General features: G+C 33.0%; 1 protein-coding gene across 1 annotated transcript; it reads right to left on the reverse strand.

The window, feature by feature from the left end:
* Nucleotides 1–7,960: 7,960 nt before the first annotated feature.
* Nucleotides 7,961–8,902, reverse strand: LOC144613098 (olfactory receptor 6F1-like). The gene has a single exon (XM_078434047.2). It carries the CDS (start codon nt 8,900–8,902, stop codon nt 7,961–7,963), a length of 942 nt encoding a protein of 313 aa, XP_078290173.2.
* Between the last annotated feature and the right edge of the window lie 5,879 nt (nt 8,903–14,781).

Consider the following 14,781-nt stretch of genomic DNA (forward strand, 5'->3'; position numbering starts at 1 on the left):
GGAATAAACTTTGCTAAGGAAGTAAAACACCTACCCTCTGAAAAGTAGACTGATAAAAGAAATTGAAGATAACACCTAACAAATGCAAAGATATATTATTCCCAGGTACTGGAAGAACCACCATGTATTGTAAGAACCACAGTTGTTAAAATGTCCATACTACCCAAAGCAGTCTAAAGATTTATTGTAATCCTTTTCAAAATACCAACAACATCGTTCACAGAACGAGAACAAATAATCCTCAAATATGTATGCAACCACAAAGACCTCAAATAGCCAAAGCAATCTTGATAAAGAAGAATAAAACTGGATCATAACAGTTCCAGATTACAAGATATACTATAAAGGTTTATTAATCAAAATAGTATTGCACCGGCACAAAAACATACACATAGATGAATAGAACAGAATAGAAAACCCAGAAATATAACTCGGGCTTTATAGTCAATGACACAGGATGCAAAAGTGTACAATGGGGAGAAGAGAGTCTCCAACAAATAGTATTGTGAAAATTGGGCACCTTTATGCAGAAGAATGAAAGTGGACCACTTTTTACACCATATACCAAAATAAACTCCAAATGAATTAAAGACATAAATGTGATACCTGAAACCATCAGACTCCTAGAAGAAAAGTTAGGCAGTAATTTTTTTACTTTGTCTGTTGAAACATTTTTCTATATATGTGTTTTCAGGCAAGGGAAACAAAAGCAAAATTAAACTACTGTGACAACATCACCAAAATTAATAATCTTTTGCATAGTGAAGGAAACAATCAACTAAACAAAAAGCCAACCTTTTTTTTTCATTTTATTTATTTATTTAGCTATCTATCTTTTTTTTATTTTTTAATATATGAAATTTACTGTTAAATTGGTTTCCATACAACACCCAGTGCTCATCCCAAAAGGTGCCCTCCTCAATACCCATCACCCACCCTGCCCTCCTTCCCACCCCCCATCAACCCTCAGTTTGTTCTCAGTTTTTAACAGTCTCTTATGCTTTAAGCCAACCTTTTTTTAAAGGCAGCCCATCAATGGATGAATGGATAAAGAAAATGTTATATATATATATATATATATACACACACATACATATATATGTATATATATATAATATTTAAATTTTAAATAAATATTTATAATTTAAATTTAAATTTTACATAAATATTTATATATATTTTATATGAATATATATATTTCATATATACACACACACACACACAGTGGAGTATTACTTGGCAATCAAAAAGAATGAAATCTTGCCATTTGCAACTACATGTATGGAACTGGAGGGTATGAGGCTAAGTGAAATTTGTTTCACTCATATGAGGACTTTAAGAGATAAAACAGATGAACATAAAAGAAGGGAATCAAAAATAATATAAAAACAGGGAGGGGGACAAAACAGAAGAGACTCATAAATATGGAGAACAAACTGAGGGTAATGGGAGGGGTTGTGGGAGGGGGGATGGGCTAAATGGGAAAGGGGCACTAAGGAATCTACTCCTGAAATCATTGTTTCACTATATTCTAATTTGGATGTAAATTTTAAAAAAAAGAAAAAAATAAAATTAAAAAAAAAATAAAGGCAACCTGTTTTGAACAAGACATTTGTAAATGATATATAAAATAATCAGTCAATATTCAAAATACATAATAAACACACAGTACCAAAAAAAGGAGAAATAAAATAAAAAACAAAAATTCAATTAAAAAATGGGCAGAAGACTTGAGTAGACATTTTTCCAAAAAAAAAAAAAGATACACAGGTGGCCAAGTGATGCATGAAAAGATGCTCAAAATCACTCATCAGAGAAATGCAAATCAAAACCACAAGATATCACTTTGTATCTGTCAGGATGGCTATAATCAAAAGCACTAGAAATAGCCAAGTTTTGGAGAGGATGTGGAGAAAAATAACCTTCATGAATTGTTGGTGGAAATGCAAACTGGTGCAGCCACCGTGGAAAAAACAGTATGCAGGTTCAAAAAAATATTAAAGTGGAATTACCATATGATCCACTAATTCCACTACTTGGTATTTACCAAATAAATTAAAACACTAACTGCAAAAGATATATGGCCTCTATGTTTAATGCAACTTTGTTTTCAATAACCAATATATGGAAGCAACCCAAGTATTCATCCACAGATGAATGGATAGAGAAAATACCATTTATGGCACAAAATCAGATATATACATCAATAGAACAGACAATAGAGTTGAATTCAGATGCATACATATATATATATATATATATATATGCATTCATATATAAATATATGAACTTCCTTATACATGTATGTATATATGTATTAATATGGTGGAATATTACTTAACCATAAGAAGGAGAGTTTGGCATTTATTATTTTTTTTAATATGTTTATTTCTGAGAGAGAGAAAGAGAGACAGAATGTGAGAAGTTGAGGGGCACGGAGACACAGAATCCGAAGCCGACTCCAGTCTCTGGGCTGTTGGCAAAGAGCCTGACATGTGGTTCTAACTCACAAAGCATGAGATCATGACCTGACCCAAAGTCAGATGCATAACTGACTGAGCCACCCAGGCACCCAAGACTTTGGCATTTTTTAACAACATGAATGGATTTAGAGGGTATTATGCTAAATGAAATGTCAGAGAAAGACAAATACCATACCATTTCACTCATATGTGGAATTTAAGAACCCAGAAAGACAAAGAAAAAAAAATAGACCCTTAAATGCAGAGAAAAAACTGTTGGTTATTACTAGAAGGCAAGTGCGTAAGTGGAAAGGAAAAATAGTAAAAAAGGGTTAATAGTACACTTATTGTGATGAGCACTGTAATATATAGAATTGTTGAATCATTATCGTGTATACATGAAATATTATACACCATATGTTAATTATACTTCAAGAAAAAAGAAAATAAATAATTTTTTATTTTATTATACACCATATGTTAATTATACTTCAAGAAAAAAGAAGATAAATAAAAGGTAATACCGACAATTCACAGTATTTAATAAGCAAATTACACTGTGATTCATTTTATCCTAATTGTTGTAATCTTTATATCAGAGAGACTCTTATTATGCTTTAATTTGTTCTTGAAATTTTATTTGATATATAATGGTTATTTTTAAAAGTATGCTAGTTTTTCAGATGCCCCATGTTCTTTCTGGAGTATTTATTTTAATTTAGTTGAACTAATTTTCTTTACCTTCATTGGTTAAAGTTGGTAGTAATTCCTATCAGGGGTAGAGGGTTTTTTTTTTTTTTTTTTTTTTTAGTACATATTAAAGAATATATCTTTTTAATTTATAGTTCATATGCTTTGCTATTATCTGTTATCCTAAAGTGAGAGAACATACTATAAGATGTTATTATGGAGTGGAGCTTGTCCATTTGCAAATTTCACTCTCGAACACAAGGTAAAGGGCAGTTGAGTAGGCTGGACACGATTTTAATTCTAAAAATATGGATAAAATTCTTGGGTTCCAGAAATAACCCCAGGATTGCTAGAATTTCCTGGGCAGATTGTTACCTTTAAGGGGACACTCATCTAATTGCAGATTAGGGCAATATGTCAATGTATTGGTGACAATGTATGAGGGCAGTAATTAGGATCTAGTACTAGGGAGATTTTAAAAATATATGGTACCCCATGAATATAAAGTAACAAATTAAAAGTGCTCCTTACCACAGCATTAATCATTATTCAACATATTTAATCACAAAGTGAAAACAATTAAGCTACAGTATGATGTGTATAGTATACTAGGTTTTTGTGTAGTAAGTATTGTAAGTTCCTATTTATTTCATACACCTGTGTCTTTAGCTTTTTACAAAGAAAATCTAGGAGAATGGAATGTCAAATAAACACTGGATCTGAATACAAGAAAGCACTCTAAATTGTTTCCCTATGTAGGCAAAAGAAAATAGGGTAGACAAGAAAAGTGAAGTGTTGTGATTTCTAAATGTACGTCTTCTTATAATAGCTTTGATTTTTGATAACCATGACATAATTTATTATTTGAAGTGAAATAAAATAACATGAATTAGGTACTATGAATACATAAACATATGAACTATGTGAAACTTTAAGTGAGCAATGTTTGAGTGAAAGATACCTGTTGAGTGGAAAATGGTGCTATAGAAAGGGTTGAGTTTTTCAGTGAGTTCAAAGACTGCCTTTAGGAAGTGATGCCCACAAAAACATCCTGAAGGAAGAGGAGCACACTGTGATTGCTGCTGGGGGGAGGGGTCCAGTGGAGGAAGCAATGTGAGCCGTGGCATGTGGGAGAACGAACATGGTTAGGACATAGTGATAAGACAATCTAGTGAGGCTTTACCTTTGAAAAAAGAAAGAGCAAGGCAATTAGTGATGGGCCATACAGGGCTTCTCAGTCAGGATGACTTATTCAGTTTATATTTTTAAAGCATGACAAAGGTATTGATCTATTTTCAGCAGGGAGAAAACGTGTTCTGTAAAATGTCACCTCTGGTTGTGCATGTAGTTCTCACTGAACTATGTATGTCCTGAGAGAAAGATATTCAAGTATGAGTGCATTGTAGTTCAGACTCTGGAAATGTCTAAGGACTTGGAAATATGTTCATGCATTTTGAAATAATTTGGTAGTAAAAATAAGAATTTGTGATGGATTGGCTATAAATCATGATAGCATAGGAGAATAGTGATGGCGTTGGTGCCCTACTTTCCAACCTAAATACTGAGGAGCCTCTAACAATATAGTTTTCTTTTCTTTTTCTTGAGGAGGGTAGAATAAAGCTGACTTCAGTTTTCTACGTGTGAGGTTTCACAGCACAAGCCTACAAAAGCCTTTGATTTCACTATGAAATCATCAATGAGACAAGTAGATATTTTACATGAAATCCCATAACTAGTATTTCAGAGAAATACATAAGTAAAAAGTTGGCGTTAAAAATATAAAAGGTAACATTTATTCTAACACATTTACACCGCAGAGAAAGCTATAAGACCAATAAGATGTTTACAAATTCCTATTTCAGGAAGTTTCTTAAATAGTTATAAAAGTAATGTTTACATACACATTTATTGCCAACTCTGTTCACAAAACTTTATGTATGAATATATTGTCTCAACTTAGAAAACAACAAGTAAATGTTCTCTTATTAATATATTTCTCATCTCCAGTACCTTTTGTGAAGTTTCATAAAACACTCTTGTAGTCCTATAATCAAAGTAAAATTAAATATTATTTGACTTTTATTTTGATGTTTCCTCATTTTTTTAAATTTTTAAACTAGTTTTCCTCATTTTTTTAAACTCACATTTGCATTTTGTCTTATGCTATTACACTGCTTTATGAAGATCATCAGCAGGATAGATTTTGAGATTCCATGATAATTTGCTTTAATGCATCCTGCTTAAACATGTACTAGGGTTACAATGAACCAGCTTGTAATGGATAGCTTTCCAATGAACCACCTTGACTGCAGTTTTTGAAAGTAAGACCAAAGAAGTTACAAAAATATAACAATGGGATGAAAATGAATGAATGGAACAGGAAAACTTCTTGTGTATGTGTTTAAACTGAGTCATGAATGTCTCAAGAACACATTTGTTCCCAGGTTGGCCCTAGCATTACAAGAAATCCAGATACTTGGGTGCCTGGGTAGCTCAGGGGGTTAAGCATCTGGCTTCAGCTCAGGTCATGATCTCACAGTTTGTGAGTTTGAGCCCCACGTGGGGCTCTGTGTTGACAGCTCAGAGCCTGGAGCCTGCTTTGGATTCTATGTCTCCCTGTCTCTCTCTGCTCCCTCCCTCACTCACCCTCTGTCTCTCAAATATGAATAAATCTTAAAAAAATGAAAAATCCAGTTAGAGCTTTGGGATGACTAGCATAATAAATAAAGGGAAGATATAGATTTTTTCTGGCCAAAAAATTAGATTTGGAAATATTACCATATTAACAAGTATAAAGAATTCTATTTTCAGTTGTGGGTGGTTAAGAACATGTCACCCAAAATATGCCACTTTAACATATTGGCTATTTTGGGAAACAGAATATGCAGGGAGGGCTCCCTGATTTCCCTCTTTTTATCTAAAAGCAGTTCATAACATTCCCTAATGAAAGGTGTGTACCCTGTCCCAGGAAGAGAACATTCTCATCACTGTGGACTGAGAGTTGATCCCAATATGTACCTATAAAACAAACCTATTAAAATAATACTTGAATTGCTTTAGTTTCTCCCATATATTTCCTTAGGCACTTTCCCATAATTACTGCTCAAGCCTATTTGTCTGTCACATAACCACAATTAATCATTCTTTGTTTAAAAATATATATAAGCTCTTGGGCCAAATGCTTCTTCAGGTTCATTCACCTTTTACAGACCCCCATGTGCACATGGAAATTAAAATAAAATGTGTATGCTTTTCTTATGTTAATCTGTCTCATGACAATTTAATACTTAGTTTTTGCCACAGAACCTGGGAACATAGATGTTTTCCTCTCCTGCAGTAAGATGGCATTCAAAACAACAGTGTGTTGATACAGAATGTTTCCTTGTTATTGTGAGAGTTTTACATAGCTTTTGATATTTTGATGGAAAAACGAAGGGTTAGAAAAAATGGTGATGTATGGCACAAGTTTTTTATGTATATGTATAGGGAATTTTGACAACATTTTCCCATGGATGTGTTCTGTTTTAAAAATAAAACCTAATTAGGAATTCAGGAAAAAAAATATTACACTGTTCATAATACTAGAAAATGACACACCAAAGTTAACAACAATTTTAAGCATTGGCATGTGTAAGAAACTCTTGGTTTTTTATATACTCATGCCATTAAAAATACATTATTTAAAGCCTTGGTTTCCTAAAGTAGTGTGTCTAGTGATTTAATCTCCCTTTTAGTCAACTAGGGATCCTATTGAACTGTGTCCTTTCATTCAAGAGGTCTGGGGTTTGATATTCATTTCTAACAAGCTCCCTGACTATTCAGATGCTTTTACTGCACTGATATCACTTTGAATGGAAAGAGTTGAGGAAGTGATTGGGTGGAAAACACTTATCTTAAAAAGTTTAGAAAAACGTATTTCCTCTAGCACTTTGTCATCCCTTTTGTCACTAAACTGTATTTAAAATATAAAGTTTCTTCATAACATAAGAAGGCAAACATAAGAAAGGAAAACCTGGTTTGTGCTCCTATTTTCTACTTTTTCTTCTCTCCTTCTTAATTGGTTTAATTTATTCTGATCTGATTGTCTGCTTGAATATTTTATAAAAATGCAAGATAATTGATACGTGTTTTACTATGTTAGATATCCTATTATGGTACTGTCCAGTTCTAAGTTTTTTCTTTCTTTTTCCTTCCACTTCTTATCCTTGTTAACATCTGCTAAAGTTTTGAAATTAAATTATCTAGAAAAATCTGAATTATATAATATTTTCCTATTTTTAGTGAAATTTTCTATTTATGTTTATATGCATAATTTAAAAATCAACTTTAAAAATAGTGCTGGCTTATCATATGTGTATATTATATGTTTATTTACTAAGTTATATTCACATACAAAGTGATATGTTTATAAGAGCACAACTACCAGACAGAGTAACACTGCTCGATTCAACAGAAACAGTCTTTGTCCCATAGTTATTGATAAAGTATAAATTATAAAAGTACTCAACTGAAATATGGGACTAAGACTACTTTCCTATTGTTCATTATGTGTGGGCAGGGAGCTTGTGTGATTTATCTCTTTATCACAATGGCTCAATGCCAACATTCTTAAACATAGCAATTACAGACCATCTACTGCAGTAGAATTCAAAGCAAAATGTAAAGAACACAGACATGTTCATATTAGGTGATGGCAATTTTGCAATATACTTTTTAGTACTTACCATTTGTAAATGTGGTTTGGGAACCCATTCTAAATTGACATTCTAAATTGATTATTTTAGAGTATCTCTCAAATCGTTCATATATCAGGCCAAGAGCAGTCTCTTTTGTGATAGAAGTTTTCTGAAAGCTTTCTTCACATCTTTGTTTCTCAGGGTGTATATGAGAGGATTTACCAATGGAGTGACCACACAGTAGAACACTGAGATCACTTTACCAATAGTGAAGTTGTACTTGGCTGGAGGGCGAACATAAGCAAAAATAATGGTGCCATAATAGATAGATACTACAGTGAGGTGGGAGGCACAGGTGGAGAAAGTTTTCTTCCGAGCCTCCCGAGAAGACAGCCTGATTATTGTGACCACAATGTGCCCATATGAGGACATAGTGAGAAGGAAAGAACTTAAAATCACAACAGAGCTACATGTATACCCCAAGGCCTCCACCAAAAATGTATCAGAGCAAGACAGTTTAAAAATGGGGTCTGAGTCACAAAAGAAATGGTTGATCTTCTGGGGGCCACAGAAGTTTAGATGGGAGATGAGTATAGTAGGTAGCAGAGGGGCAATGAAGCCCCCAATCCATGATCCAGCTGAAAACTGCAGGCACACCCGAAGACTCATGAGAACTGAATACCTTAAAGGGCTGCAGATGGCCAGGTACCGGTCATAGGCCATCACCGCGAGCAGGATGCACTCTGTAGCTCCCATGGAGAAAAAGAAGTAGTACTGGGTTATACAACCAAAAACAGAGATGGTAACAACCTGTGCGAGGCAGGTGGCCAGCAACTTAGGCACCGTGGCTGTGGTGTACCAGATCTCCAGGAATGACAGATTTCCTAAAAAAATGTACATGGGTGTTTGGAGTGCGACATCCGTGAGAACAATGAAAATAATAAGAGTGTTTCCCATGAGGGAGAGCAGATACACAGTGAGAAATATCACAAACAAGGTGAGCCGCAGATAGAGAACACTAGAAAACCCAAGAAAAATGAACTCTGTCACTGCTGTTTGGTTTGTTCCATCCATATCTCATTGTCTCTGATCTGAAATAAGCCAACAAGTCCAGAATATGGCATATGAGCAAGAATGGAATATTTATTTATTTATTTATTTATTCATTATTTCATTATAAACCTAGACTCAATAATAATAAAAATTAATTGCTAAAAGAAACATTTTGAATTTTTATAAAAATTTTCCCTGAATTAGTTCACTTGATTTACAAAATAATTTTCCATAGTAAATAGTATAATAATTCACTTTTAAAGGAAAGAAATTGAGCTAGAAAATATATTTTTCACAGTTATATCCCTTTAAGTGATGTAACTTAAAACAACAAGGTAGGTTGTTTTAAAAGACCATAGTACCAGCTAATACATCAAATGTGGCTGCTGGAAGAACATGGCTTTATTCCACCACTATTTCACATACTTGCATTAGAAAATGGTGAAGGTTAGATCTGCAACATGTAGATCAGGAGCTAGTGGATGGGGTGGAACTCTTATAATGGAACTCGTAGGCATAGCTGTTGTCTTATGACAATAAATGTATTAACTTTGTGACCCCTGTTATACACCGTCATTTAGGGTTTGGTTGGAGATTGATAGACAAGTAACTTCTATCTCCAGAAAATAAGAGAGTAAGGTTCTACAATTGTGTGGAAATAATTTTTTGTATGTATTCCTTTAAACTTCCTAATTTTGGCTTTTTTTATTTTTAGAGTCATTCTATTCACTAATTTTCCTGCATAAGTTAGGAACAGTGAAGAAAATAACTTTGATGTCAGAAATTCTTTCATTCTTCAAGGAACGTAGAATTTGTTTCCATTGAATCATTAATGTGAAATAACATTTAATATAAGATATTACTAAGTGTACAATATAGTATTCAGAATTGTAGTTTTTTAACTTTTTCTGCCAAAATATAAAAAAAATAGGCTTAGAATTTATAATTTAAGAAAACAGTTGGAGGAAAGAAGTGGGACTATTTTAAAAACATTTTTCCTGAGTTGATTCTTTATTTCCATAAGAAAAATATTAACATTTAGATGATAAGTGTAAGATCAAAAGTCCAAAGTATTTTTTATTGCTTTTATAAAATAATTATTCAATGGACATTTTTCTCCTAGTATTAATATAAAATGAATAAATAACTGTTTGAAAAAGAATATCAATAGAGCTGTGGCAAAAGAATCAGGTCTATATCATCCCAAAGAGAAAAAATTCCTTTTCTCTTTTTAAAAGTTATCATGGTTATTTAATTCTGCCTTTATCAAAAATAAGGTTACACATGTTATATATAACTGTTGGAGGAAACTTGGTGGTAGAAAAAATTAATTTTAAATCATTTAATGCTTTTATACAAATAAAATATTTAAATACAAAGATAAACTTACACGTTTTTAAGATTAGTTTATATATTTAGTTTATATTATTTTATATGTCTATAAGTTTATATATGTTTATATAATTTATATTATATATATTTATATATTTAATAGTTTAAAATTCTTCAAAATTTAAAATTTAATGTATAAATTGTTGAAATTTACTTATAATGTTTTTTTTAAGCTTATTTTTTGAGAAAGAGAATGAGAATGAATGCCAGAGGGGCAGAAGGAGAGAGTGAGAATCCCAATCAGGATTTGTGCTGTCAGTGCAGAACCTGACATGGGGATTGATCCCATAAACTCATGACCTAAGCCAAGATCAAGAGTCAGGAGGCTTAACAGACTGAGCCACCTAGGCATCCCTATAGTGGTTTTGATTTATAAGCTATGCTTGCCTATTCTACATGCCAAATCAATGTCTGAGAAAGAATATTGTCCCATACTGCAGAAATATCCAAAATTATAAAAGTACTATTAAGTAACTCCACTACTATCTAGGCAAGTGAAACATAGTACAGAGCATATCCCAGGTGTACTCACAGCCTTTATTCTGTTCAGTTATTTTTCAGGAATTGAATTTTATTAGTTAAATGTTCTTTAAATGTTTCTTTTCAGCAAGCTGTATATTAGAGCACTCTACATTCAGTTTGTCCATAAGGGAAATAAGCTAAGTAATCGCCCTGCTATTTTATTGGCCCTTTTATACCATCTATGCAATAAACAACATATTCCCTGTGTGTATTTTTTTCTCAAATTTTGTATACCCAATAGCCAGAGTGCAGAAAAAAGCATGGTCTGAAATTGCCCTTGTGAGAAGTGTTAGAATTTAATTAACACTGAGGTCTGGAAATTTGCCTTGTGGCTTCCATGTAGATTCCCTGAGGACTTCCCTTTGGATAGTATCAGAGCCTCTCCAGTTAAGACCAAAGAATAAACAAAGCAACTATGAGAAACATTAAAAAGGTCTTTATAGAAACTGAAGGAATAGCTTTCTGAGTGGCTTCATTAGTTGCTACTACCTGTGGTATTCACCATTCATTTATGAGTATAGAATTGTATCTTTCAACATTTCAGCCACCATAGGCATGCCCAGAATATAGTATTCCCTGGCTGCAAAGTACATACTAGATCAGCATCGAAAAGTTTTTTTTTTTTTTTGTTTTTGTTTGTCTTTTTAATGACAGAGTACAAAAAAAAAAGACAAAAGTAAACACGGACTTGGAATCATTTTATAACAAATAACTAAGAAAGCATTACCTAAGTATGTAAAACACAATGCTGCCTATTATGTAGATTCCAAGGTTAAGCTGTTTCACAGAAGTTTTAAGTACAAGACCATAGAGAATATATGCAAAGTGTATGAAAATCTGACAAACTTTGCATCAGAAGGTAAGAAAATTATAATCTAAATAACTAAATAAAATAAGTCTGGGTGGTATCCTCATATATGTTATAATAAGGGAATTTACTGTATAAGTTTGCGCTTGTTCAAATTATTCAAGAAAAAGTATGTTTTGTTCATCATGTTGCTTTGTGAACATTGGTAATCCCACATATATGCATATAAATAAATAAATATATATATATATATATATATATTAAAAACTCACATTCTATGCAAAAATCCCAAGAAAATCACTTATTTAATAAAGAATGAAACTGTTAACAGTGGTTATCAACATGTAAATGGAAATCACCAAGGAGATACTTGAAAAATGCTAATTATCTAAGGATGCCAAATACTGTACCAAGGTATTAGTTATGTTCTCACTGAGAATAATTTTCCAAAAGGTGATGAGAGGTAAACTTAAAATAAATTTTGGAACTATATTTGGTATATGATGGAATACACCTATTATAAGTGTAGATTTCAATATTCTGGCAAATATATAAATGTATGTAACTACAACCACATTCAAGGTATATAGTCTTCAGAAAGTTTTCTCATGCCTCATGCACTCAATTATTATTATTTTTTTTCATTTAGAACCAAGCAATCACTGCTTTCCTTTTTGCTATCATAGCTTAGCTATTTTTTTCTGGGTTTTCATATATGCACAATCGTAAAGCATATATTTCTGGTGCTGGACTTACTTCATACAGTATAATAAATTATAGATTGAATTTATGCTGCTTATGTATTTCATAAGCCTATTTCTTTTTAGTGCTGAGTTGTATTCCCTTGAATAAATATAGCAAAATTTAATCATCCATTAACTTTTATAGATTTTGATGTCCATTCCTATTTTGGTTTAAGAAGAATAAAGCTGCTTTGAACTCTCATGTACAAATCCTTGGCACAAATGTGTTTCCTTTTATTTGAATAAATAGCAATGAGTATAATTGCAAGATTATATGTAAGTGCCATTTAACATTCCCCAGTAGTGATAGCTCTGTTCTTCACATTCTCACCAATGCTTATTATTGTCCCTATGTAATTTTAGATGTTCTGATGAGTGTGTAGGGTATCTTATGTCTCACTTTGAAATTTTCTGATAATTAATGATAGATTTTTTTCATGTGTTCACTGACCATTACAATGAAACTTAAGTGTTCATATGTGGTATACATTTGTAATTGGGTTATTTTCTCACATATTATTACATTGTTGTAGTTCCATTTAAAATGTGTATATGTATTTTTTGGATATGTGCATGTGAGTATATTTTCTTCAAATTTTGACTTCCTTACTTATTTATTTAACAAAGTCTCCTAAGGAGCAAAAGGTTTTTAATTGTCATGAAGTCAATGTTATCATTTTTATCTTTCAGGGTTTATGCTTTTTGGTATGTGATTTATATCAGGATTAGTCTACTCTAAATTATGATGATTTCTTCTATTATTTTCTTCTAGAAAAATTACGGTTTTATATTTTAAATTTAGGTCAATAACTCTTTTCTAGTGAATTTTCTGCTTGGCAACTGTTGGGACTTCATCAAGATAAAAAGCTTCTCAACAGCAAAGGAAACAGTCAACGAAACAAAGAATGGAATGGTAGAAGGAAATTGACATATCTGATAATGGGTTAGTATCCAAAACTGGGTAGAAGGGAATGACATATCTGATAATGGGTTAGTATCCAAAATCTATAAAAAAATTTCCCAAAAGCAACACCCCAAAAACAAATAATCCAGGGAAGAAAATAAAACAGAAATAGATATTTTTCCAAAGAAAACAACCAGATGTCCCAGAGACACATGAAAACGTTCTCAACATCACTCATCAGCAGGGATATATATACAAATCAAAACCACAATGAGACACCACCTCGCACCTTTCAGAATGGCTAAAACTAACAACTCAGGCAACAACAGATGTTGGTGAAGATACAGAGAAAGAGGAATCCTTCTGCATGGCTGTTGGGAATGCAAACTGGTGCAGCCACTCTGGAAAACAATATGGAGCTTGCTCAAAAAGTTAAAAATAGAACTACCCTACAAACCATCAATTGCGCTATTAGGTATTTACCCAAAGGATACAAAAATACTGATTTGAAAGGCACATGCACCCCAATGTTTATAGCAGCATTATAAACAATAGCCCAAAAGAGCTCATCAAACTCCACACCCGAAAAACAAATAACCCAGTGAAGAAATGGGCAGAAAACATGAATAGACACTTCTCTAAAGAAGACATCCGGATGGCCAACAGGCACATGAAAAGATGTTCAACGTCGCTCCTTATCAGGGAAATACAAATCAAAACCACACTCAGATAACACCTCACGCCAGTCAGAGTGGCCAAAATGAAGAAATCAGGAGACTATAGATGCTGGAGAGGATGTGGAGAAACAGGAACCCTCTTGCACTGTTGGTGGGAATGCAAATTGGTGCAGCCGCTCTGGAAAGCAGTGTGGAGGTTCCTCAGAAAATTAAAAATAGACCTACCCTATGACCCAGCAATAGCACTGCTAGGAATTTATCCAAGGGATACAGGAGTACTGATGCATAGGGGCACCTGTACCCCAATGTTTATAGCGGCACTCTCAACAATAGCCAAATTATGGAAAGAGCCTAAATGTCCATCAACTGATGAATGGATAAAGAAATTGTGGTTTATATACACAATGGAATACTACGTGGCAATGAGAAAAAATGAAATATGGCCTTTTGTAGCAACATGGATGGAACTGGAGAGTGTGACGCTAAGTGAAATAAGCCATACAGAGAAAGACAGATACCATATGGTTTCACTCTTATGTGGATCCTGAGAAACATAACAGAAACCCATGGGGGAGGGAAAGGAAAAAAAAAAAAAAAAAAAAAAAAGAGGTTAGAGTGGGAGAGAGCCAAAGCATTAGAGACTGTTAAAAACTGAGAACAAACTGAGGGTTGATGGGGGGTGGGAGGGAGGGCAGGGTGGGAGGGAGGGCAGGGTGGGTGATGGGTATTGAGGAGGGCACCTTTTGGGATGAGCACTGGGTGTTGTATGGAAACCAATTTGACATTAAATTTCATATATTAAAAAATAAAATAAAAAAAAAAATCTAAAAAAAATAAATAAATAAAAAAAAAAA

This window comes from Panthera onca, chromosome A1 (genome assembly GCF_046562875.1).
Source record: "Panthera onca isolate mPanOnc1 chromosome A1, mPanOnc1 haplotype 2, whole genome shotgun sequence".
NCBI classification, from domain to species: domain Eukaryota; kingdom Metazoa; phylum Chordata; class Mammalia; order Carnivora; family Felidae; genus Panthera; species Panthera onca.

What these genes read in the sequence shown, in the direction of transcription:
- LOC144613098 (XM_078434047.2), bottom strand. Translation starts at nt 8,902, where the DNA reads ATGGATGGAACAAACCAAACAGCAGTGACAGAGTTCATTTTTCTTGGG.